Source organism: Cyprinodon tularosa, unplaced genomic scaffold, assembly GCF_016077235.1.
Source record: "Cyprinodon tularosa strain WSP-4 unplaced genomic scaffold, ASM1607723v1 ctg1283, whole genome shotgun sequence".
NCBI lineage: Eukaryota > Metazoa > Chordata > Actinopteri > Cyprinodontiformes > Cyprinodontidae > Cyprinodon > Cyprinodon tularosa.
In genome coordinates, this window is record NW_024038096.1 from 27,985 (window position 1) to 55,480 (window position 27,496).

Consider the following 27,496-nt stretch of genomic DNA (forward strand, 5'->3'; position numbering starts at 1 on the left):
TTTTTGATAAAGCTTCTAGTTAGAGTGGCTCAGGTTATCCTGAGCTATCTCTATAGTTCTGCTGCTATAGGCTTAGACTGCTGGAGGACATAGGGACCGCTTTTTCATCATTCTGCTTCATTCTATCTCTATAGTTCTGCTGCTATAGGCTTAGAATGCTGGAGGACATAGGGACCCCTTTTTCATCATTCTGCTTCATTCTATCTCTATAGTTCTGCTGCTATAGGCTTAGAATGCTGGAGGACATAGGGACCCCTTTTTCATCATTCGTGGTAAGGATGATGAAATGGTGAGAATGTGGTCAGTCGCCGTCAGGTGTTGTGACACTGATGTTTGCTCATCCATACTAACCCATGAAACCTTTAATTCCAGTCCAACAATGACCTGTCCGGCACCTCCAAATGTTCCTTGGGGAATTTTGTAGTTTCCTTCTATAACAGATCAATTTACTAAATATTTTACTTATTGACCAGAAGCAGCTGAAATAAAAAGCTTCTATTTGATTGGTTGAAAGACATTTATTTACAAAAAAGTTTCATTAATGAAAAACAACACGTGTGAAAAAAAAAACATTTAGACACAAAACGTCCTGTGGTCATGAGAAAACGTGGTAAGAGAGTTGACTGTTCGATGAGCAGCGACCGGTGATGACTCTTGTCATGTGACCTCAGAAAACTTTAAGGAGCATCTGTGTGGTTTTCTGGAGTCACAGCTGAGCTGAAGGGACTGAATGATTTGCAGATCATTCATTAATTGAAGCAACTCTGGCTGGATTTGCTCTCTGATTTGAACTGATCTGAGCTGCTAATGTTCATCGATTGATGAGCCACATCTCCATGGAGACCAAACCGCAGGAGGACACAGCTGTTATGGCTCTTCAACAGAAGCCCACATCCAAGAAACCAAAGACAGGATTTTAAGAAAGAGAACAAATTTCAGTCAGTACACATTAGACAGATCTTGTTAAAAAGTAAGTACACCCTATAAATGCCAGATCAGTGAGGACAAAGGGCGTCCTGCACCTTTTGGACCGCAGACATTCCCTCCAGGTCCAATGTTTCTCCACCATTTTTTTTCAGGTCTTTAAGGCTCGAAGGCCTGATGGTCCCTATCAGCCTGTAGCTCAGTGGAAGGTGTGGACTTTGACTGGGCCAAAGAAAACAAAAAAAGGTTTGGATGGACTCTTTAAAACTCTGGGACAGATTTTAACTCCATGAGAAGTTTCCAGGACTGCTTCTGCATGTCATCATGAAATATAAATCTCTAAGGACGAATCAAGTCCACAATGACACCAGGAGAGGAGCAGATCACAAGATCCATTCCTAAGCGGGTGTCATTTCTTTTTACTATAAATGCACAATCCAGATCCACATGAAACCAACCGGCGGGACATCAAGGCACTACTGCATCTGCTGACACTGGACCTGCAGCTGACTGGGCTTAAGCCAGTGCTCCCAGTGCTAGGGTGGAAGAGGTTGATAATCTCCACAAAGATGGATGCCGACCAGAGAAACCAGAGAGGGACGAGAATGGAAGGTGATGCTCATCAATCACTGCTGCCTTTCTGAAGGATGAAGGCATCAACAGCTTCATCAATGCTGCACTATGATCACACCATTGAGTTACACATACACCTGCACAGGTACACAGAATCCAACCCAAGTCTCCAACCATGACATCATTGGGTGACATCACTCAATGGGAACACCGTCCACGCTCTCCTGGGACACCTCAGAGTCCAATGAGTAGCACGAGCTCCCGTTGTCCTGAGTGTCCCGATTGGTGTCCTCAGATAGTGCTGTAGAGGCCCCACCCCCTACGCCGGGCTCAGCAGCACCTTCAATGAAGTGGGCGGAGCCTTGGAAGAGCTGGCTGCAGAGGCGGTTGTAGCGGTGGAAGCGGCTGGGTTTGCCTGTGTGGGTGTACATGTGTTCCTGCAGCTGGCTCTTGTGGGAGAAGCGCAGGCTGCAGACTGCGCAGGCAATCTTCCGTTTCCGTGACTGCAGGATTGTGGGGGAAGGACTGGACCCTCCTCCTTCTCCACCCCGGCTGCGCCTCAGTTCTGCTGCCAGCTGAGTGGCGAGTGCCTGGCTCTGCCTTAGTGCCTCCTCCAAGCATCCTGCATCCAGCTGCTCCTGGGCCCCCACCAGCCCCTCCTCCACACCGGACTCCAGCTCTCCACCCTGCGGCAGCCTGTCCATTAGGCGGGCAGGGTCAAGGGCGTGGCTGAACAGGTGCTCTCTCAGGTCCTCAGGAGAGGAGCAGCGCTCCCCACAACGGGGACACTGAAGGACCAGGGGCTGGTCTTTGAACAGAGGACCCTGACGGGGGCTGCTGCCCTGTGTGGGGGACAAAGACCCCACCCCAGGCCCCTCCTCTACATCACCGTCCTCTTCCTCTACACGCTCCTGTTTGATGCGACTTGACATGTCCGAATCATCCCCTGAGGTCCCAGAACAGATTTTGCGTAGCGCTGATACTTGGTGGTCTGGAGGGGCCCCCTCTAGTCCAACAGCAAGAGACAGCTGGGAGTGGGCCCCCAGCCCATCTTCAGGGGCCCCCCGGGACACTGTAGTGGTTTTGGAAACTCCTGATGTATCTTTGGTGGCCAGCTGGGATGAGATCTGTATGCCATAAAGGTTGGACATACGGACCATGTCAGGGGCGCCATCAGGAAGTCCTTCACCTGGCTTCCGGCACAGCTGGTAGGCGTGAAGAAACTTGATCCCGTCCTGCAGCCGGGTCTGGTCCACGGGCTGTTTGGGACACATTCCAGTGTACATGATGTGCAGCAAGTAGCTGAAGACATCTGGTTGGATGTCAGTGGGCTGGATCTTTATACATTCACTGAGGAGACATAGAGACAGTAGTTTTCCATCAGAGAGCATCGTGGGGGTGGGGGAATGGGGTCCATAACAGCAGCTCAACACCCAACCAGACCCCATTAATTAGAACAGAATGAAGAGCTTCATTGACCAGTTCTTCTAGACCAGTAATTCTCCCACTGCCTGCATGTTTAAGACGTCTCTCTGTTGCTGCACACCTGATCCAGGTGATGACTTATTTTCTTCAGCAGCCTTTTAGAGCTGCAGATGCCTGATTAATTCAAGCCAGGAGATGTCTAAGATATGCAGGACACTGGTTCCTGAGGATCAAGGTTGAGGATCACTGGTCTAGAGAAAGACCAATGCCATGTTAATGAAACAGCAGAACAGGAATATATCTAGACATATTCTTACTTCAAGATATTGTTTGGATAAACCATAGAAGAAAAAAAGCTGTTAAAGGTCTGACTACTTCTTCTTCTTCTTCTCAATGCTGCTACTTCCATCCTAACCCCATCTTTTGTTTAGCGTTGGCGCCCTGACGCACAGTTTGGTTCAATTTCCAATAAACTGTTTGAGAAATTAAACTGTTTGTCCGTCTTAAATACTGGGTCTTATTGTTCTGAGGTCGACTGAATAATCTGGCCGAAAACATGGACCCATTGGCAGAATAACAGCATTCCTATGGCATAGAAAACTTTATTTCCCAGCTGGAATCAGGCATGTGGGAGATTCGAACACACTTGCAGAGTCAGGCTACTCCTGTTCCTACACTTCTGCCTATGACAGCTTCTGCTCCTACATCACCTGCTGTCAGACAGGTTACTCAGTAGCCGCATCTTTCACCTCCTGAACTGTTTAAGGGTGATTCTAATCAATGTGAGATTTATTTTGAGCTTCGGCCTTCTACATATGCTGCTGATAGGGCTTTCATTGCCTATGTAATTTCACTGTTAGCCAGCTAAGTGAACCTTTGGAGAACTTCTGACTGGGAGAACAATTCTAGTTTGGGTCAGTCTTACAGTGCTTTTTCTCAGGGACTAATCCGAGTTTTTTGATCAGTTCTTCCCAGTAGAGACGCTTTGAGGAGATGATGGGTGGTAAATCTGTGGCGGAGTATATTATAGATTTCCACCTGTTATCCTCAGAGAGTACCTGGAATGAGGATGCCCTCGAGGACATTTTTATTACTGGGCTAAACGAGAGGATAAAGAATTAACTTTCAACCCGTGACTGGCCTCAGACCCTGACACAGCTGGGGGACTTTGACACCCGGATAGATCTATGTCTCACAGAACGTTGCAGAGAACAAAGAGCTCTGACGTCAGTGAATCCTCGACCAGCTCCTCACCCCACTCCTTTTGGACCTTTGGCAGTTCCTGGTCCGGCCCAAACACCAGATCCCAAACCGATACAGCTGGGAAGCACACGCTTGTCCAAGGAGGAGAAGAACCAAAGTCTCTACTTCCACAGAGAGAGACACAGGGTGAGATCTTGTCCAGTAAAAAGGGTAGAGGAGGGGAGAACAAACCTTGAAGTTACAACAAGTTTGACCCGGGATTATGAAAAGTAGTGTGGATTCTCGTGGAAAGAGGGAGCTGGAGGCAGACGGCCACCAGGTTTACAACGGTAGCAATAGGGAACGGCCCGATGAACCGAGGTGCCAGCTTCCTGCTGTCCTCAACGATGAATATCAGGGAAGCCTGAAACTGCGCGGTACCACCCTTAAACAGTTCAGGGGGAGACAGACGGGCTGCTGACCTACAGGCCTGACAGCAGAGACCATAGAAACGGAAGCTGTCTGTCGTGGGAAAAAAGTATTCAACTATTCATCCTAGTTAAATAAAAGGAGATCAATGGATTTCACTCAGTCGGCACATTTATTCATACCTTTGCAAAGAGAGAACAGTTCATCATATGGCCCTTATGGCTCGGCATTCTGCATGAGCAGCGTTCATTCCTCCTTACTTACAACCATGGAAAAGTAGTCAGAGTCAAAAAAAATTACAGACACTTTGGTTAAACAGTAACATGTTATGAATAAACCTGAGAAAGAATCTGGTTTGTTATGGAAGAAGCTCTGTCTGGTCTACAAACACCATCCTGCAGAGAAATGTGTGGCCTTGAAAGTGAAACAGACTGAGTGAAAACTTTTATAGTGAGTAAATAGGATAAATTATTGTATAATAGAAGATAAATATAAATTTTCCTACAACAGGTAGGTGGACGTGTGGGAGTGGGGGTGGCCTGATTAAGCAAGTTTGTTAGGATTTCCCGCATGCAGAGAAATACATTTCTCATTGTCAGAAAGCCACCGTGTGTCTGCCGATGGGTCCATGTTTGGCCAGATTATTCTGTCAGGCTCAGAACAGAGGACATAGTTTTCAGATAAACAGTTTGATATCTCAAAGCAGCGTGCATTAAAAGTAATGGATCTGCAGAGAACAGGGAGGCTGTCTAAGACAGGAACTTAAAGTTCAGTCTGTGACCAGAGAACGAGCTTAGATGCTGCCTAGAGAGTCGCAGACGTTGAAGACTGAAGAACAGGTCTGAGATCAGAGCGAAGCAGACGACTGAAGGCAGGATATTCCAGAGGGCCACGCACCGCCAGGAATTTGGGGCCCCGTTAAAGACACTGATATTTGTCCCCTTTATAGCAGTTTTAAAGCAAGCCTTAAAACTGCTTAAAGATTCACCGAAGAGACTCACTTAGGAAAATGATCAGAATGTGAAAAAGTTAAATATAAAGTAACTTTAAACTTTACATTTCCATCCTATCAAAATAACAGCTTATTTAAAACAAACAGCACAGCTGTATCAATGAACACATGAATGGTGAAAATATATTCCTATCAGGTTTCACTATAACTTTATTAAAGGACAGATTATCTTTATGCTCTGAGAGATATTTTTTATTAATCTGGACGTGTAATGGCAATAAAACATGCATTTTTTATAGATGTCTTTTAATGGCTGTGATTTCAGGTTGCTACTAGTTACCAGACACTCAACTTGTTTGTTGGTGGTGGGGCTTAAAGAAAAGGCACTAGCGTCACCCAGTGTATGAGCGTCTTTTTCCCTTGAGGAGGTCCGCTCTCGAAGCCTATGAGAAATGCATAGACTGGGGGAAAATAGCCCCGCCTTCCCGCAGGCTGCAGCGGGATGTACTTGGAAAATTGTACCATAAAACCACATAGCGTTAATCTCACGTTAAAAAAATTATCGCCGTTAAAATGGCCTCGCGTTAACGCGATAATAACGCGATAATTTTGACAGCACTAATATATTTATAAAAAATGGTAAAAAGAGGGAAATTCCACAGACTGTACTGATGCTAACTGGCCTGTTTCTGAACATAATGTTGCTCATCTATCATTGGGAGAGGGAGGGGGGTGTTGGGGGTGAAGATGCAATATCTTGCTAAACATCCACTAGCATTTAGCTGATGGTAACTCTCTGATAACCTGTTAGTAAGGTAAATTATACCTTTACCAACACAACAGGCTCATTATATTCTGGATTAATCCCAGTTTAATTTTTCTCGATAACAAAAAAAAAACACAACATAATAATAATGAAAAACTTGCAATCATGTTCCGTTTAAGCAGCACCCAGCTGGTCTGCATCATTGATTCATAATTAATTATGTGACAATGCGTCACTACGACCGCACTAACTTCTGCAACATTTAATGTGCAATTTACTATTGATACCCTGTGCAATAACCTGTTTCTCTCTCTCTCCCTCTCTCTCTCTCTCTCTCTATATATATATATATATATATATATATATTAAATTAGGGCAACACCCTGTGCAATAACCTGTTTCTCTCTATATACACTATATTGCCAAAAGTATTTGCTCACCCATCCAAATTATTGGAATCAGGTGTTCCAATCACTTCCATGGCCACAGGTGTATAAATTCAAGCACCTAGGCATGCAGACTGTTTTTACAAACATTTGTGAAAGAATGGGTCGCTCTCAGGAGCTCAGTGAATTCCAGCGTGGAACTGTGATAGGATGCCACCTGTGCAACAAATCCAGTCGTGAAATTTCCTCGCTCCTAAATATTCCACAGTCAACTGTCAGCTGTATTATAAGAAAATGGAAGTGTTTGGGAACGACAGCAACTCAGCCACGAAGTGGTAGGCCACGTAAACTGACGGAGCGGGGTCAGCGGATGCTGACGCGCATAGTGCGAAGAGGTCGCCAACTTTCTGCAGAGTCAATCACTACAGACCTCCAAACTTCATGTGGCCTTCAGATTAGCTCAAGAACAGTGCGCAGAGAGCTTCATGGAATGGGTTTCCATGGTCGAGCAGCTGCATCCAAGCCATACATCACCAAGTGCAATGCAAAGCGTCGGATGCGGTGGTGTAAAGCACGCCGCCACTGGACTCTAGAGCAGTGGAGACGCGTTCTCTGGAGTGACGAATCGCGCTTCTCCATCTGGCAATCTGATGGACGGGTCTGGGTTTGGCGGTTGCCAGGAGAACGGTACTTGTCTGACTGCATTGTGCCAAGTGTAAAGTTTGTTGGAGGGGGGATTATGGTGTGGGGTTGTTTTTCAGGAGCTGGGCTTGGCCCCTTAGTTCCAGTGAAAGGAACTCTGAATGCTTCAGCATACCAAGACATTTTGGACAATTCCATGCTCCCAACTTTGTGGGAACAGTTTGGAGCTGGCCCCTTCCTCTTCCAACATGACTGTGCACCAGTGCACAAAGCAAGGTCCATAAAGACATGGATGACAGAGTCTGGTGTGGATGAACTTGACTGGCCTGCACAGAGTCCTGACCTCAACCCGATAGAACACCTTTGGGATGAATTAGAGCGGAGACTGAGAGCCAGGCCTTCTCGTCCAACATCAGTGTGCGACCTCACAAATGCGCTTCTGGAAGAATGGTCAAAAATTCCCATAAACACACTCCTAAACCTTGTGGACAGCCTTCCCAGAAGAGTTGAAGCTGTTCTAGCTGCAAAGGGTGGACCGACGTCATATTGAACCCTATGGATTAGGAACGGGATGTCACTTAAGCTCATATGTGAGTCAAGGCAGGTGAGCAAATACTTTTGGCAATATAGTGTATATATATATTAAATTAGGGCAACACCCTGTGCAATAACCTGTTTCTCTCTATATATATATATATTAAATTAGGGCAACACCCTGTGCAATAACCTGTTTCTCTCTCTATATATATATATTAAATTAGGGCAACACCCTGTGCAATAACCTGTTTCTCTCTATATATATATATATTAAATTAGGGCAACACCCTGTGCAATAACCTGTTTCTCTATATATATATATATATATTAAATTAGGGCAACACCCTGTGCAATAACCTGTTTCTCTCTCTATATATATATATATATATATTAAATTAGGGCAACACCCTGTGCAATAACCTGTTTCTCTCTCTCTCTATATATATATATATTAAATTAGGACAACACCCTGTGCAATAACCTGTTTCTCTCTATATATATATATATTAAATTAGGGCAACACCCTGTGCAATAACCTGTTTCTCTCTCTATATATATATATATATATATATATTAAATTAGGACAACACCCTGTGCAATAACCTGTTTCTCTCTATATATATTAGGGTTAGTGTTATGGGCAGTCGTGGGTGAGCGGTTAGGGTGTCCCAAAGGTTACCGGTTCGACTCCCGACCTGCCAGGTTGGTGGGGGGAGTAATTAACCAGCGCTCTCCCCATCCTCCTCCATGACTGAGGTACCCTGAGCATGGTACCGTCCCGCCACACTGCTCCCTTGGGCGCCATTGAGGGTGAGGCATAAATGCAATTTCATGGTGTGCAGTGTTCACTTGTGTGTGCTGTGTCACAATGACAATGGGAGTTTCACATTTCACATTAAATTAGGGCAATAACCTGTTTCTCTATATATATTAAATTAGGGCGACAGTGGCGTTTGATGTTGGAGTTTGCCCTGAAATTGAAGGGTTGAAGGTTCAAGCCCCAACTCCAACTTTCATTGTCGTTGTGTCCTTGGGCAAGACACTTCACCTGCATTGTCTACTGCTGGTGGTCAGAGGGTGGCGCCAGCATACGGCAGCCCCGCTGTCAGTGAGCCCCAGGGCAGCTGTGGCTACAATGTAGCTCACCACCATCAGTGTGTGAGTGTGTGCGTGAATGGGTGAAGGAATGTAGTGTAAAGTGCTTTGGTCAAGTTACCTGATTGAATAAAGGCGCTATATAAGTACCTGCCATTTACCATAAATATCCATCTAGTATTTAAATGTATCCATGTAAACATCCTGTGCAACAACCTTGTATAGTAATCCAACTATCAAAAAAATAAAAAGCTGTCATCTGTGGACGAACTATATATCTGTATATATATACTTCTTTTTGAGCTGATGGAACGAGTAAATTTCTCCACTGTTAGATAAATAAAGTCAATCAATCGATTCTCCTCATTTAGGAGGATTACCCATGTAGTTGCATCCAGCAGATAGCTATCTTATTTTAATTAACAGGTTATTAATCTATCATTAATTTGAACTATTCAGGTAGCAATCCTTACCTGAATAGTTCTGAATCACTGTGTTACGGTTTTCGATGCCTTTCTCCGTTCTTTCTCTTCCTCTTTTTGACTTTGGGGCGCATCGTTTTTCAGCAGCAGACGGTTTTCTGCACCGCTGTTTATACATTTTGTTGTTAATTTCATTCGTTATCACAATGTGATGTGCGCGTTAGGTTTGCTGAAACATGAGGGAAACCAGATTATTTATTTTACTGCTGGATTTTTATATTTCAAAAATAAAGTGGGACAAATCTTTTCTTCTTCTTTTGGAGCCCCCCTCAGTCAGGTCTTGTATCGCTTGGAAACATGCAAATAGAAACAGATGTGTGGGTTATTTGGTTCCATTGTTAGCCTGTAATACCTGAAACCTTTCTGATTCTGAAGGTCGGTCGTTAAGGAGGGATTGTTCACCTGGCTGAAGAGAGGAGGTGCTTCATTCCTCTGTGATGGGGTGGGGGGTTTGGTGATACCTGTAAGGGATCATCGCTACAACTGAATTGTAAGTTTTTGGAAGCTGGAATCTGGGCGCTCTTTTGTGTTGGGCCATGCGTCTGTGGAGAGTCTTGTCTATAAAGACTCAAACTCACTACGGATCCAGACATTTGAATTGAGAAAGCTTCCAGGAGGGGAAGCGAAACGTCTTTGAACCTTGGAAACCAAGTCCAATGGAATGTTTTTAAACTTTTATGGAATGACTCTGACCTGGATGACTGAGAACCTTCATCAGCACAAAACCAAGGAGGTTTCAAGAATTATTCCAGGTTCGGTAAACAGGCAGAATCCAGCAGGAGTCTGAAGACAGGTCAGACAAACAGACCAGAACGGGAAGAGGCAGGATCACAGGTCCAAAGGCAGAATGGGTCAGAATTGGGCAATCAGAACACACTTAGATTCGCTTGAAGACTCTCACCAAGCGCTCTAATAATTTGGTACTGATTAATGGAAGAAGGCAGGTAACCTAGAAGCTGGAGCAGGTGGAACAGACGAACGGTAATGAGAGAACTGGGTGGAGCTTGGCAGCTGAATGAAATGAGTAATAAAGCAAGTCATCAGTGCCAAGATCATGACACTGGTTCCTGTTTACACTTTGCCCAGCCAGAACAGTCAGCTGGGCATGAGGGGGAGGAGGTTTATCTGGATCTGTCTGCAGTTCCAGAGGATTACTATGACCTCAAGAAGGTCTTTAATAAGTGCAGAGGCACTGCATTGCCTCCGCATCAGCTATATGATTGCAGGATTGACTTATTGCCTGGAACTATGACCTCTACAGGGAGTTTATAGTCCTTATCGGCTCCTGAATCCCAGGCTATGCAGAAATACATTTCTGACACTCTGAAAGCAGGGATTATTCGCCCTCCTTCCTCTCCAGCAGATGCTTGTTTCTTTTTTGTGGGAAAGGAGGATGGCTTGCTCAGATCCAGCATTGATTATAGACGACTTAATGCAATAACAAGTAGGAATCATTAACCGATTCCCCTGATTAACTCTGCTTTTGACCAGATTCGGGGAGCTAAAATATTCACTAAATCGGATCTCTGCAACGAGTAGCATCTGGTTGAGAGAGAGAGATGAATGGAAGACAGCATTCAACCCTCCTGCAGATCATTATGTGTACCTGATTATGCCTTTTGGACTCTCCAACGCTCTAGTTGTCTTTCAACATCTTATTAGCCTTAAAGTATTCCCTTTGATCTCCTCCTCCATTTTAGATGTGATTAATCTATCTCTGTTACAGGGATATGTACCAAAGGCTTTTAAGGTTGCTGGAATTAAACCTCTGCTTAAGAAACCGTCTCTTGACCCAGATGACTTGGTCAATTATAGACCTATATCCAATCTTCCTTTCTGATCTAAAATTCTTGAGAAAGTAGTTGCCAAACAAGTGTGCGATCACTTCCACCATAATGAACTTTTTGAAGAGTTTCAGTCTGGCTTTAGAGCTCATCATAGCACTGAAACAGCTCTGGTGAAAGTCACTAATGATATTCTCATGGCCTCAGATAATGGACTTGTATCTGTGCTCGTCCTGTTGGATCTCAGTGCTGCATTTGATCCAGTTGATCATAATATTCTTTTAGAAAGACTTGAATATTTTGTTGGAATTAAAGGAACAGCACTAGACTGGTTTAAATCTGATCTATCTGATCGAATTCAGTTTGTTCACGTTAACGACAGATCTTCCTCATGAATGGAGGTTATTTTGTTTCAGAACTATTTGTGCATTGCAAGTGTGAAGTTGTAGAGAGAGTTAAATTGGATTTGAAGAATAAAAAAAAATCAGCACAATTTTTGTGAAACCTGTTCAAATTTTAATTACAAGTACAAAAATTCTGTTCCACAAGTTGCCAATCATAAACCTCTTATATTCTCAGTTTTGCTCCAAATAGCAAAACTATTTGTGCATTGTAACTTTGGTGTTTTGTAATTGTAGATTTTGATTTTAGACCTGTCACATTTAAAAAATAAGTGTCACACCTCTTCAAATTCTTGAGTACAAGTACACAAATTGTGTTCTGCAAGTTGCACATGAAAAATGTCTTCCATTCAGTTTTGCTACAGTTGATCTAAAAGAAAAAACAAATTCAAACATGTGTCATAAAATCTTCAAAAGAAATGTTTACATTTTTTTACCTTAACACATACAAATCAGTGAATACAACTACACAAATCTGCTGTTGTGAGTTAAATGATCTGTGACTTAAGGGTAGTACTCTTGACTGGACAGCAGGGGGCACTGTCAGCTCGGTCAGTGAAATAATTTTGACATTTATTAGCCTAACTGAATATGTTGGCTGGATATGTCAAATGCATTTCTTCTTAGTCAAAATGAACGTTTTAGATATTTGAAATGTATTTCTTAGTAGTACAAAGGACGTCATATTTCCCATTACTTCCACATACCTAAAATAACATTCTTCCTATCTAAAACATTCCCCTTAGAATGTAACTCTCTCTACACCTTCAAATTCACACTTACAATGCATAATAATTTTGAAACAAAGTGATCTTAATACTTCTGCTCCAGGGTTTCCTATGGAGTACCACAGGGATCAATAGGCCCCATTCTCTTTATTATATATATATGCTCCCAATCGGTGGAATTATTGGGATTAATTTCCACTGTTATGCTGATGATACCCAGCCCCCCCTCCCCACCTTCTCCAGAAGCTCCATAGAGAGCGTTCTGAGCAGCTGTCTCACTGTGTGGTGTGGAGGCTGCAGCGCCTCAGACTGGAAGAAGGTGAGAACAGCAGAGAGGATCATGGGGGCTCCTCTTCCCTCCATTAAAGACATTTCATCCCAGCGCTGCGTGTCCCGTGACATCATCAATGACCCCTCACCCCCCCACCATGGACTGTTCTCCCTGCTGCCCTCTGGGAAGAGGCTTCATAGCATTCAATGCAGGACCAGCATCAGAAACTAGTCCATGCATTTGTTACTTCAAGGCTGGACTATTGTAATTCTTTACTATCAGGAAGTCCACAAACTGTAGTTAAAAGCCTTCAGCTGATCCAAAATGCTGCAGCCAGAGTTCTGATGAAGACGAAAAAGAGATTGAAAGGAGAGCTCTCCTCGCAAAGCATCATGGGATTTGTTGTCACAGCGGCCCGACGTTGCCTACGGCTGTTCCTACTCGACGGTGGCAACAAAAAGGGCCTAGTATTTAGGGTCCCAGAGGTTCTGAGTTCAAGCCCCGCAGACTGCCACTCTGGGTCCCTGAGCAAGACCCTTAACCCCACACTGCTCCCCAGGCACTGCACAATGGAAGTCCACTGCTCCCCAAGGGGAGGGGTTAAATGCAGAGAGGGAATTTTGTTGTTCTGTAGTTGTGACAGTGGAATGTCAATAAAGTTGAATTCTATTCAATTCTAAATAACAAAGCCACCATGTCAGGAGGAGGAGTTACATGACCAACGGGGAGCGAAAACTAGTGATCTTCTGTCTGAACCGTCAGTTAACTGAGTTCACTCTATAGTCCACTATTTAGTCCCTGCTCTTATAGAGATTTAGGAGTTAGTATAGTGATTTAGGAGTTAGTATAGGGATTTAGTAGTTAGTATAGTGATTTAGTAGTTAGTATAGTGATTTAGGAGTTAGTATAGGGATTTAGGAGTTAGTATAGTGATTTAGGAGTTAGTATAGGGATTTAGGAGTTAGTATAGGGATTTAGGAGTTAGTATAGGGATTTAGGAGTTAGTATAGGGATTTAGGAGTTAGTATAGGGATTTAGGAGTTAGTATAGGGATGTACGAGTTAGTATAGGGATTTAAGAGTTAGTATAGGGATTTAGGAGTTAGTATAGGGATTTAGTAGTTAGTATAGTGATTTAGTAGTTAGTATAGTGATTTAGGAGTTAGTATAGGGATTTAGGAGTTAGTATAGTGACTTAGGAGTTAGTATAGTGATTTAGGAGTTAGTATAGGGATTTAGGAGTTAGTATAGGGATTTAGTAGTTAGTATAGTGATTTAGTAGTTAGTATAGTGATTTAGGAGTTAGTATAGGGATTTAGGAGTTAGTATAGTGACTTAGGAGTTAGTATAGTGATTTAGTAGTTAGTATAGGGATTTAGGAGTTAGTATAGTGATTTAGGAGTTAGTATAGGGATTTAGGAGTTAGTATAGTGATTTAGGAGTTAGTATAGGGATTTAGTAGTTAGTATAGTGATTTAGTAGTTAGTATAGTGATTTAGGAGTTAGTATAGGGATTTACGAGTTAGTATAGGGATTTAGGAGTTAGTACAGTGATTTAGGAGTTAGTATAGGGATTTAGTAGTTAGTATAGTGATTTAGTAGTTAGTATAGTGATTTAGGAGTTAGTATAGGGATTTAGGAGTTAGTATAGTGACTTAGGAGTTAGTATAGTGATTTAGTAGTTAGTATAGGGATTTAGGAGTTAGTATAGTGATTTAGGAGTTAGTATAGGGATTTAGTAGTTAGTATAGTGATTTAGTAGTTAGTATAGTGATTTAGGAGTTAGTATAGGGATTTAGGAGTTAGTATAGTGATTTAGGAGTTAGTATAGGGATTTAGGAGTTAGTATAGGGATTTAGGAGTTAGTATAGGGATTTAGGAGTTAGTATAGGGATTTAGGAGTTAGTACAGGGATTTAGGAGTTAGTATAGGGATTTAGGAGTTAGTATAGTGATTTAGGAGTTAGTATAGGGATTTAGGAGTTAGTATAGTGATTTAGGAGTTAGTATAGTGATTTAGGAGTTAGTATAGGGATTTAGGAGTTAGTATAGTGATTTAGGAGTTAGTATAGGGATTTAGGAGTTAGTATAGGGATTTAGGAGTTGGTATAGTGATTTAGGAGTTGGTATAGGGATTTAGGAGTTAGTATAGGGATTTAGGAGTTAGTATAGGGATTTAGGAGTTAGTATAGGGATTTAGGAGTTAGTATAGGGATTTAGGAGTTAGGGCAGAGGGTCAGACACAGCCAAGGTCACTAACATGCTTTCTCCTCCTGAAGAGGTTTTTGCATTAATCATTCACTCCAGTTCAGTTTCCAATAAGCGTTTTAACAAACGTTTGTCTGACTTTGGGTCCTTTGTTCTGACTTTGACACAGATTGAATTCTCTGTTTAAAAACCCTCATATTTCAATGTTCTATAAAACTATGATAGATAATAGAGACAAATTCTAAAAAAGTAACATGCAATTAACGGGTTGACTATTCTACAGAAATACTAGATGAACATTGGAGGCAGAATATCTATGATCCTAGATCTGGAAGAACCTTTAAATATTTTATATCTGGTGGATGTATATCTGAGGAAATAAGTGTGGGTGGAGATAAGCTGTATTAATTGGGGGAGTGTTAGCCTAGCGGTTAGAGCAGTGCGCTTGTTCTCTGAGAAGGTTTGATCCCCGCAGCCTCCATTCTGGGTCCCTGAGCAAGACCCTGAGCACAGAGGGAATTTCTCCATTGTGGGACAATAAAGGGATTTACAAACATTACATAATTAAAGTTTTGTTTTTAAAGCAGAAACATGAAAACTGTTTGATGAAAGAAGGTTTAACCTCCTGCAGTAAAACAATCGACCAACAAAAATACTACAAGTTGACATTTGTAGGAAGTTGCTGAGCAGCAAAGATGAAAGTGGATCCCAGCAGATCACATAGATTTATTTGGTGCAACTTAATGCGATTCGATCCTATTTGACTGTTCTGTACATTTGATGTGTTTTCATCACAGATTACTTATATAAAAACATGAATCTTAACAAAGTGAGTTTTAGATCAAAAGGCATTTTTAAAAATCCATCTCTGGACATTTTAAAGCCACTTTGTGGTATTGGATTATTAAACTTTGTCTCCTTAAAAATGTTTATTTAAACACCTAAGATTTAAAATTACAAATGCAGATTAAAATCCCAGATAAAAGATGTTTAGTAAAAACTGATGCAAATGTACAACTGTACACTAAAACTTAAAGGTTACAGTTCGTTTATCTCGTGTAACGTTATAACAAACAGTAAATAAATAAATATCACACAGATTTAGAGGGTTGGATAAAACCTAGAAACTATAAATAAACTACTCAAAAAATGAAAGGAACACTTTGTAATCAGAGTAAAGCATCAAGTGAATTAAACTTGTGTGATATTGATTGGTCAGGTCAGTAGCGGGGGGGGGGTTAATCAGTTTTAGCTGCTTTGGTGTGAATGAAATGAACAACAGGTGAACTAGAGGGGCAACAACGAGACGACCATCCAAACAGGAATGGTTTTACGGGTGGAGGCTGCTGACATTTTCCCCTCCATCTTTTCTGTCTCTTTTTCACCAGTTTAGCATTTGGCTAGGGTCACTGTCACTATTGTTAGCATGAGGCGCTACCTGGACCCTACAGAGGTTGACAGGCAGTCCAGCTCCTCCAGGATGGAACATCAATACCTGCCATTGCCTGAAGGTTTGCTGTGTCTCCCAGGAGACAGGAAGTTACTCCAGGAGAGCTGGACAGGGCCGTAGAAGGTGTGCATATAAACTTATAGTTGAAAACAAGTTCAGTGTTAAACATTTTTTTTTTTTATTTTTTATCTAATTTTTCCTTCTAATTTTTCAGGTTATTATCTTCACCATCATCCTACACAGCAACTTGTGAAATAAAGTGTGTAAAAAGTGAGTTGGCCTCATGCTCTGCTTCTTCTCAGTTTCTAGAAAGTGGGAGCTAAACTTTCAAACATGCCAGATGTTCCTCCAGCTGTGTTCTTCTAGAGATCATCTCAGCTGTGTTACCTGGACTGGTGGATGAAGATCATCTTGAAGTAGTTGGAGAAGGCAGCCAGCACGGCTCTGTGGGCTTTAAAGTAGACGTTTCCGATGGCGACGGTGCAATCGCACAGGAAGCCGAACTCTCTCTGCACGTTGAGCTGCTGCAGCAGGAAGAGGCTGTGAGACGACACCTCCATGACCCGCCTGGAACACAATGGGAAAGAAGGCGGGACTTCAGCGTGGAGCAGCAGCACTGAACCCTAAACCCTAAACCCATCCATCATACATCCATCCATCATCCGTCCATCATACATCCATCATACATCCATCATCACCTCCATGACCCGCCTGGAACACAATGGGAAAGAAGGCGGGACTTCAGCGTGGAGCAGCAGCATTGAACCCTAAACCCTAAACCCATCCATCCATCCATCATCCATCCATCCGTCATCCATCATACATCCATCATCACCTCCATGACCCGCCTGGAACACAATGGGAAAGAAGGCGGGACTTCAGCGTGGAGCAGCAGCACTGAACCCTAAACCCTAAACCCATCCATCCATCCATCATCCATCCATCATACATCCATCATACATCCATCATCTTTCCATCATCCATCCATCATCCATCCATCATACATCTATCTTTCCGTCATCCATCCATCATCCATCCGTCCATCATCCATCCATCATCCATCCATCCATCTATCCATCATCCATCCATCCATCATCCATCCATCCATCCATCCATCCATCCATCATCCATCCATCATCCATCCATCATCCATCCATCATCCATCCATCATCCATCCATCCATCCATCCATCCGTCATTCAATTCAATTCAATTCAGTTTATTTCTATAGCTCCAATTCACATCATGTCATCTCAGGTCACTTTCCAGTTCAACCAGATCATCCAGTCAGATTGATTCAAAGTTTTCTATCTAAGGAAAACCAGCTGATTGCATCGACTCATTGACTCTTCAGCAATCCCCCACACTAAGCATGCTTGTAGCGACAGTGGAGAGGAAAAACTCCCTTTTAACAGGAAGAAACCTCCAGCAGAACCAGGCTCAGTGTGAGCGGCCATCTGCCGAGGCCGACTGGGGTTCAAGGAGACAAAAGCAGAGATACAAAAAGCAGCTGTAAAAGGCGGCCCCGTCCAGGAAACACACAGCCAGGCAGACGAGCTCCAAGGCAGCTCCCATGCCAGAGGACGAAGAGAGCACATCCACTCAGTCACGGTCAGAGAAACAGGATCACACTGGAAAACAGGCCGATCTCCAACATCTATAAACAAGGGTGTTGATAGAAGCAGCACAGCTGATGTTTCTTTCCAGGATGACGTCACAGCCAAACAGGAACAGACGAGGCAAAGCTACTCTGAGGAAAAGCAGAGAGAGCAGAAGGTTAGAGATTGAACTAACAGATTCTGCAGAATAGGAGAACAGAGAGAGAATGAAGCAGAATGATGAAATGGGGGTCCCTATGTCCTCCAAAAGTCTAAGCCTATAGCAGCATAACTATAGAGATAGCTCAGGATAACCTGAGCCACCCTAACTATAAGCTTTATCAAAAAGGAAAGTTTTAAGCCTAGCCTTAAAAGTAGACAGGGTGTCTGCCTCACGGACTAAAACTGGTAGTTGGTTCCACAGGAGAGGAGCCTGATAACTAAAAGATCTGCCTCCCATTCTACTTTTAGAAATTCTAGGAACCACTAGTAAACCTGCAGATTGAGAGCGAAGTGCTCTGTTAGGAACATAAGGAACAATCAGATCTCTGATATAAGATGGAGCTTGGCCATTTAAGGCTTTATATGTGAGAAGGAGGATTTTAAATTCTATTCTTGATTTAACAGGAAGCCAATGAAGAGAAGCCAGGATAGGCGAGATATGATCTCTCTTTTTAATTTTCATTAGAACTCTGGCTGCAGCATTTTGGATCAGCTGAAGGCTTTTAACTACAGTTTGTGGACTTCCTGATAGTAAAGAATTACAATAGTCCAGCCTTGAAGTAACAAATGCATGGACTAGTTTCTCAGCATCACCCCTGGACAGGATATTTCTAATTTTTGCAATGTTCCTCAGATGAAAGAAGGAAATTCTAGAAACCTCTTTGATATGGGATTTAAATGACAGGTCCTGATCAAAAATAACACCAAGATTTTTTACTTTATTATCTGAAATCAGTTTAATCCCATCCAAATGAAGTGACTGGCTAATCAGTTTCTTTTTCAGAGACTCTGGTCCAAAGACTATAACTTCTGTTTTGTCTGCATTCAGAAGCAGAAAGTTAAGAGTCATCCAGGTTTTTATGTCTTCAAGACATGCCTGTAATCTATGTAATGGGTTAGCTTCATCTGGATTTATAGACAGATATAGCTGGGTATCATCAGCATAACAGTGGAAATTAATCCCATGCTGTCTAATAATTCTACCAATTGGGAGCATGTATAAAGTAAAGAGAATTGGTCCTAGCACTGATCCCTGTGGTGCTCCACAGGTAACCTTTGAGCGTGTTGAAGATCTATCATTAACATGAACAAACTGAATTCGATCAGATAGATAAGATTTAAACCAGTCTAGTGCTGTTCCTTTAATTCCAACAAAATATTCAAGTCTTTCTAAAAGAATATTATGGTCAACTGTATCAAATGCAGCACTGAGATCCAACAGGACGAGCACAGATACAAGTCCATTATCTGAGGCCATGAGAATATCATTAGTGACTTTCACCAGAGCTGTTTCAGTGCTATGATGAGCTCTAAAGCCAGACTGAAACTCTTCAAAAAGTTCATTATGGTGGAAGTGATCGCAAACTTGTTTGGCAACTACTTTCTCAAGAATTTTGGATAAGAAAGGAAGATTGGATATAGGTCTATAATTGACCAAGTCATCTGGGTCAAGAGACGGTTTCTTAAGCAGAGGTTTAATTACAGCAACCTTAAAAGCTTTAGGTACATATCCCTGTAACAGAGATAGATTAATCACATCTAGAATGGAGGAGGAGATCAAAGGGAATACCTCCTTAAATAACCTGGTTGGAACTGGATCTAACATACAAGTTGAAGGCTTAGATGAAGACAATAATTTTGCTAATTCAGAGAGTTCAACTGGATCAAAGCAGTCTAAACCCGGTTCAGATTCCATGACTACCTCAGGTACAATCGCCGATAGAGGAGTGCTTATGATCTTATTTTTAATAAGATCAATCTTATTTATGAAGAATCCCATAAAATCATTGCTGCTAAGAGCAGGTGGAATGGACGGTTCAACAGAGCTATGGCTCTGGGTGAGTTTGGCAACTGTATTAAAAAGAAATCTAGGATTATTCTTATTCTCCTCTATTAATGAGGAGAAGTATGCTGCTCTTGCTTTACAAAGGGTCCTCTTATACAGCAGTAAACCATTTTTCCAGACTAGGAAGGACTCTCGCAGGCCTGTGGAGCGATATTTTCTCTCCAGTTTCCTAGCATTTTGCTTCAAAGTACGCAGCTCTGCATTAAACCAAGGAGCAAGCTTTCTATTTTTAACGGTTTTCATTTTCAAAGGAGCTGCGTTGTCTAAGGCAATACGCAGAGAACTAGCAACCCCATCAACAAAATCATCAACCTGTGAAGGGGAATAAGCTAAGCTTTTGCACTCTGCAGCACTGCTCAGTGACACAGAGCAGAGAGAAAGTGAAGCAGATTCTTTAAAATTTATAACTGCACTATCTGATAAAGATCTACTAAAATGTAACCTTCTTTTGGGGGAGGAGAACTCTGTTAAAGTAATCCTGAAGGTTATTAGAAAGTGGTCAGAGAGGACAGGGTTGTGAGGAAATACTGTTATTTCTTCACATTCTATGCCGTATGTCAGCACAAGATCCAAAGTATGAAGATGAGAATGCGTGGGACTATTCACATTTTGAACAAAGCCAATAGTGTCTAAGATAGCATTAAAGGCTGCTCTTAAGCTATCGCCTTCAATGTCAGCATGGATGTTAAAATCTCCCACTATGATGACCCTGTCAGTATTTAATACAAAATCAGAAAGGAACTCTGAAAACTCATCTAAAAATTCAGAGTAAGGACCTGGTGGACGATACAAAGTTACAAAAAGAAGAGGTTTTCTTGCCTTGAAATTTGGATCAGGGAAATTAAGGGTTAAATGTTCAAAAGAGTTGTAGGTATTAATTGTTTTGGGAGTAATCAGTAAGTCAGACTGGAAGATTGTTGCTACTCCTCCTCCTCGCCCAGAACTTCTGGGGATGTGAAAATTTAAATAGCTTGAAGGAGTTGCCTCATTTATGCTCACATAATCCTCTTGCTGCAGCCAGGTTTCTGTAAGGCAACACAAGTCAATGTGATTATCACAAATCAAGTCATTAACTAGTAGACTTTCATCCATCCATCCATCCATCCATCCATTGATCCATCCATCAATCCATCCATCATCCATCTTTCCATCATCCACCCATCCATCATCCATCCATCCATCCATCCATCCATTGATCCATCCATCCATCCATCCATCCATCAATCCAACCATCATCCATCCATCCATCCATCATCATCATCATTCTATCCATTGATCCATCCATCCATGGATTACCCATCCATCTTTCCATCATCCATCCATCCATCCATCATCCATCCATCCATGGATCATCCATCCATCCATTGATCCATCCATCCATCCATCCATCATCCATCCATCCATTCATTAATCCATGGATCATCCATCCATGCATCTTTCCATCATCCATCCATCCATCCATCCATCATCCTTCCATCCATCCATCCATCCATCATCCATCCATCCATCCATCATCCATCCATCCTGCCATCCATGGATCATCCATCCATCCATTCATCCATCCATGGATCATCCATCCATGCATCTTTCCATCCATCCATCCATCCATCCATCCATCATTCATCCATCCATCCATCATCCATCCGTCCATCCATCATCCATCTATCTTTCCATCATCCATCCATCATCCATCCATCCATCCATCCATCCATCCATCATCCATCCGTCCATCCATCATCCATCTATCTTTCCATCATCCATCCATCATTCATCCATCCATCCATCATCCATCCGTCCATCCATCATCCATCTATCTTTCCATCATCCATCCATCATCCATCCATCCATCCATCCATCATCCTTCCATCCATCCATCCATCCATCATCCATCCATCCATCCATCCATCCATCCATCCATCCATCATCCATCCATCCATCCTGCCATCCATGGATCATCCATCCATCCATCATCCTTCCATCCATCCATCCATCCATCCATCATCCTTCCATCCATCCATCCATCCATCCATCATTCATCCATCCATCTATTCATCCATCCATCCATGCATCTTTCCATCATCCATCCATCTTTCCATCATCCATCCATCATCCATCATCCATCCATCCATCATCCATCCATCCATCCATCCATGGATCATCCATCCATGGATCATCCATCCATCCATTGATCCATCCATCCATTCATCCATCCATCCATGCATCTTTCCATCATCCATCCATCTTTCTATCATCATTCCATCATCCATCCATCCATCCATCATCACCTCCATGACCTGCCTGGAACACAACGGCAAAGAAGGCGGGACTTCAGCGTGGAGCAGCAGCACTGAACCCTAAACCCCTAAACCATCCATCATCCATCCATCCATCATCCATCCATCCCTCCATCTTTCCATCATGCATCCATCTATCCATCATCCATCCATCCATCATCCATCCATCCAGCATCCATCCATCCATCATCCATCCATCCAGCATCCATCCATCAATCCAACCATCATCCATCCATCCATCCATCCATCATCATCATCATTCTATCCATTGATCCATCCATCCATCATCCATCCATCCATCCATTTATCTTTCCATCCATCATCATCATCATCATTTTATCCATTGATCCATCCATCCATCATCCATCCATCATCATCATTCTATCCATCCATCATCCATCCATCTATCTTTCCATCCATCCATCCATCCATCCATCCATTGATCCATCCACCCATCCATCCATCCATCCATCCATCATCCATCCATCTATCTTTCCATCCATCCATCCATTGATCCATCCATCCATCATCCATCCATCCATCCATCATCCATCCATCCATCATCCATCCATCCATCCATTGATCCATCCATCCATCCATCATCCATCCATCCATGATCATTCTATCCATTGATCCATCCATCCATCCATCATCCATCCATCCATCCATCCATCATCCATCCATCCATCATCCATCCATCCATCCATCCATCATCCATCCATCCATCCATCCATCATCCATCCATCCATCATCCATCCATCCATCCATTGATCCATCCATCCATCCATCATCCATCCATCCATGATCATTCTATCCATCATCCATCCATCCATCATCCATCCATCCATCCATTGATCCATCCATCCATCCATCATCCATCTATCCATCCATCCATCCATCCATCCATCATCCATCCATTCATCCATCCATCCATTGATCCATCCATCCATCCATCCATCATCCATCCATTCATCCATCCATCCATCCATTGATCCATCCATCCATCCATCATCCATCCATTCATCCATCCATCCATCCATCCATCCATTGATCCATCCATCATCCATCCATCATCCATCCATCCATCATCCATCCATTCATCCATCCATCCATCATCCAACTATCCATCCATCCATTGATCCATCCATCCATCCATCATCCATCCATCCATTCATCCATCCATCCATCCATTGATCCATCCATCCATCATCCATCAATCCATCATCCATCCATTCATCCATCCATCCATCCATCCATTGATCCATCCATCCATCCATCATCCATCCATCCATCCATCCATCATGATTCTATCCATTGATCCATCCATTCATCCATCCATCCATCCATTCATCCATCCATCCATCCATCCATCCATCCATCCATCCATTGATCCATCCATCCATCCATCCATCATCCATCCATCTATCTTTCCATCCATCATCCATCCATCCATCCATCATGATTCTATCCATTGATCCATCCATTCATCCATCCATCCATTCATCCATCCATTGATCCATCCATCCATCATCCATCATCCATCCATCCATCCATCATCCATCATCCATCATCCATCCATCCATCCATCATGATTCTATCCATTGATCCATCCATTCATCCATCCATCCATCCATTCATCCATCCATCCATCCATCCATCCATTGATCCATCCATCCATCCATCCATCATCCATCCATCCATTCATCATCCATCCATCTATCTTTCCATCCATCATTCATCCATCCATCCATCATCCATCCGTCCATCCATCATCCATCTATCTTTCCATCATCCATCCATCATCCATCCATCCATCCATCCATGGATCATCCATCCATCCATTGATCCATCCATCCATTCATCCATCCATCCATGCATCTTTCCATCATCCATCCATCATCCATCCATCCATACATCCATCCATCCATGGATCATCCATCCATCCATTGATCCATCCATCCATGCATCTTTCCATCATCCATCCATCTTTCTATCATCATTCCATCATCCATCTATCCATCCGTCATCCATCCATCCATCCATCATCACCTCCATCCAGCATCCATCCATCCATCATCCATCCATCCAGCATCCATCCATCAATCCAACCATCATCCATCCATCCATCCATCCATCCATCCATCATCATCATCATTCTATCCATTGATCCATCCATCCATCATCCATCCATTTATCTTTCCATCCATCATCATCATCATTCTATCCATTGATCCATCCATCCATCCATCATCCATCCATCATCATCATCATTCTATCCATTGATCCATCCATCCATCCATCCATCCATCCATCCATCATCCATCCATCTATCTTTCCATCCATCCATCCATCCATCCATCCATTGATCCATCCACCCATCCATCCATCATCCATCCATCTATCTTTCCATCCATCCATCCATTGATCCATCCATCCATCCATCCATCCATCCATCATCCATCCATCCATGATCATTCTATCCATTGATCCATCCATCCATCATCCATCCATCCATCATCCATCCATCCATCATCCATCCATCCATCCATTGATCCATCCATCCATCATCCATCCATCCATCCATCCATCATCCATCCATCCATCATCCATCCATCCATCCATTGATCCATCATCCATCCATCCATCCATCCATCCATCATCCATCCATCCATCATCCATCCATCCATCCATCCATCCATTGATCCATCATCCATCCATCCATCCATCCATTGATCCATCATCCATCCATCCATCCATCCATTGATCCATCATCCATCCATCCATCCATCCATTGATCCATCATCCATCCATCCATCCATCCATCCATCATCCATCCATCCATCATCCATCCATCCATCCATTGATCCATCCATCCATCATCCATCCATCCATCATCCATCCATCCATGATCATTCTATCCATTGATCCATCCATCCATCCATCCATTGATCCATCCATCCATCATCCATCCATCCATCATCCATCCATCCATCCATTGATCCATCCATCCATCCATCATCCATCTATCCATCCATCCATCCATCCATCATCCATCCATTCATCCATCCATCCATCCATTGATCCATCCATCCATCATCCATCTATCCATCCATCCGTCATCCATCCATTCATCCATCCATCCATCCATTGATCCATCCATCCATCCATCATCCATCCATCCATCATCCATCCATTCATCCATCCATCCATCCATTGATCCATCCATCCATCCATCCATCATCCATCCATTCATCCATCCATCCATCCATCCATCCATCCACCATTTATCCATCATCCATCCATCCATCATCCATCCATCATCCATCCATCATCATTCTATCCATCCATCCATCCATCCACCATTTATCCATCATCCATCCATCCATCCATCATCCATCCATCCATCCATCCATCATCCATCCATCATCCATCCATCATCCATCCATCATCATTCTATCCATCCATCCATCCATCCATCCATCCATCCATCCATCCATTCCTTTTCTAGTAACTCTCCACAATGTTCAGAGAATCTTTGTTTGTTGTTTATGCAGGATGTGTTTATTTCAATGATGATCTACGCCCCATGATTGAGGAACAACTAGTATTCTTAGCTCTTCATCCATCCCGGTAGTTAGACCAACCAACCCGTTAATACATTTATTTTTATTTTTCCAAACACACTGAAATTTTAGTCAGATCCTTGCTGACCTTTGACCCCACAACAATCTTTCTAAATTAGTCTTAGAGCTTAACTTTTGTTTGGGTCTCCAGAGGAACCCATCATCCCCGCAGCATTAGCGCGCCTGCCATGATCAATGCGTCAGAACATGGGGACGTTTCAGTCTAATTTTGAAGGGCTAATAAGCAGAACCTCCATTTACATTTATTATTCAAAGCAGAGTTCAGCAAAGTCTTAGAATTCACTGTTATTATTTGTCCGTAGTCCAGCAGCAGATGACTAACTGAGAGAAAAATAATTGAACTCTTATTTTGAAAAGTATAGGGGCTTTATTTTGAAGTTATAATGCAGAGATGAGCAGCATTTTAATCATATAATCAGTTCTATTCATAGCTTTGATCATGTGAAGGGGCCAGAAGAGACTCTGCTCAGGGCCCCAATCATCCTTGGGCCTCCTCTGTTTCCAGCATCTGTTACCATGGTGACAAAGTCGCGTTAAAACATCGCCCCCCCCACCCCCCACGCGCCCCGTGCAACCTGATCAGCTGGACATGTGACCTCTGACTGAAGGTCACCTGCAGGATCTGAATGCGCGCGCTGAGGCGGAGGAGGGATGATGATTGAGGGTGGTCATCATAAACGGTGCGCGTACACGTTGCGGCGCGCCGCGGGCTGCAGCCTCCTCCATCCATCCACCTCTTCTCCACACACACCCTCCACACAGACACCCACGTCCCCATCAGAGACACCGCGCAAATACAGGCGCGCAAGCACGCGCTCCGCGCCCCGCACACGCGCTCGATCGGTGCAAGTCGCGCACGCGCCTGCTTAATCAGCCTCTTACCGCAGAAACGAGCAGAATTGTCTCCTGGAGCCGATTTGCTGCTGCGGACGAGATCTCGCGAAGAGCCGCGTCACGTCTCGCGAGAAAACGGGTCAAAGATTCCGCTGATGACAAGAAAGGGTTGAATGAAGGAGTGAATTCGGATCTTTATTGAATGTTGATTCTTGAAAAATGTTCAGAAGAAATAACATAACCCAACTTTCATCTAAATAATCGATATGTACAAATGGACATTTCTAATTTATCAAACATTCAGATTAAAGGAAAATAACCAAAAACGAATAATCCCAAGGGATAAATAAAGTTCAATCTAAGTCTAAAAACTAGACTAAGAATTGTATTAAATACTCTAAAAATCATTAAAGCATTGATTCGTTTTGGGTTAAAATTGGATAAATTAAATATTTCTACCGTGAAATTCTTCAAACTTGGAATATTTGGGAATATATAGATCCTAACCTTCTAATAATCCCAGTTTTTCTGTGTATCAAATCACTGATGCTATAAAATGTTGTTTTCTCCCCAGCAGCAGCGGCATCAATTATTTAAACATACTAATGTCACATTATTCACATAAATATAGAGAAATACATTAAAGCAGTTTAAGGTTTTACACAATTTATTTGCCTTCAGTTTGATTACCGACAGTTTATCAAAGCTGTTTTTAATATCTGATAGAAATCAGAGAATCTTTCCTTAAAACTGCTGATTCACAATCCAACCAAAGCTAAACTTTATGGAGGTTAAACCATCCAGAGGAAAGCAGGGATGTGACCGG

At 42.7% G+C, this 27,496-nt stretch overlaps 1 protein-coding gene across 1 annotated transcript; it reads right to left on the minus strand.

Moving 5' to 3' along the window:
* Positions 1 to 507: 507 nt before the first annotated feature.
* Positions 508 to 26,787, minus strand: zbtb25 (zinc finger and BTB domain containing 25). The gene is made up of 3 exons (XM_038276869.1): positions 26,719 to 26,787; positions 16,621 to 16,800; positions 508 to 2,847 (listed from the first exon to the last, which is right to left on the minus strand). Exons 2-3 carry the CDS (start codon positions 16,791 to 16,793, stop codon positions 1,692 to 1,694), a joined length of 1,329 nt encoding a protein of 442 aa, XP_038132797.1. The 5' UTR covers positions 16,794 to 16,800; positions 26,719 to 26,787; the 3' UTR covers positions 508 to 1,691.
* Between the last annotated feature and the right edge of the window lie 709 nt (positions 26,788 to 27,496).

Excerpts from the sequence above, each read along its gene's own strand:
- zbtb25 (XM_038276869.1), bottom strand. The coding sequence starts at position 16,793 with ATGGAGGTGTCGTCTCACAGCCTCTTCCTGCTGCAGCAGCTCAACGTG. Across the intron at positions 2,848-16,620 it reads ATCTTCATCCACCAGTCCAG|TGAATGTATAAAGATCCAGC; the intron begins GTAACACAGCTG and ends ATGTCTCCTCAG.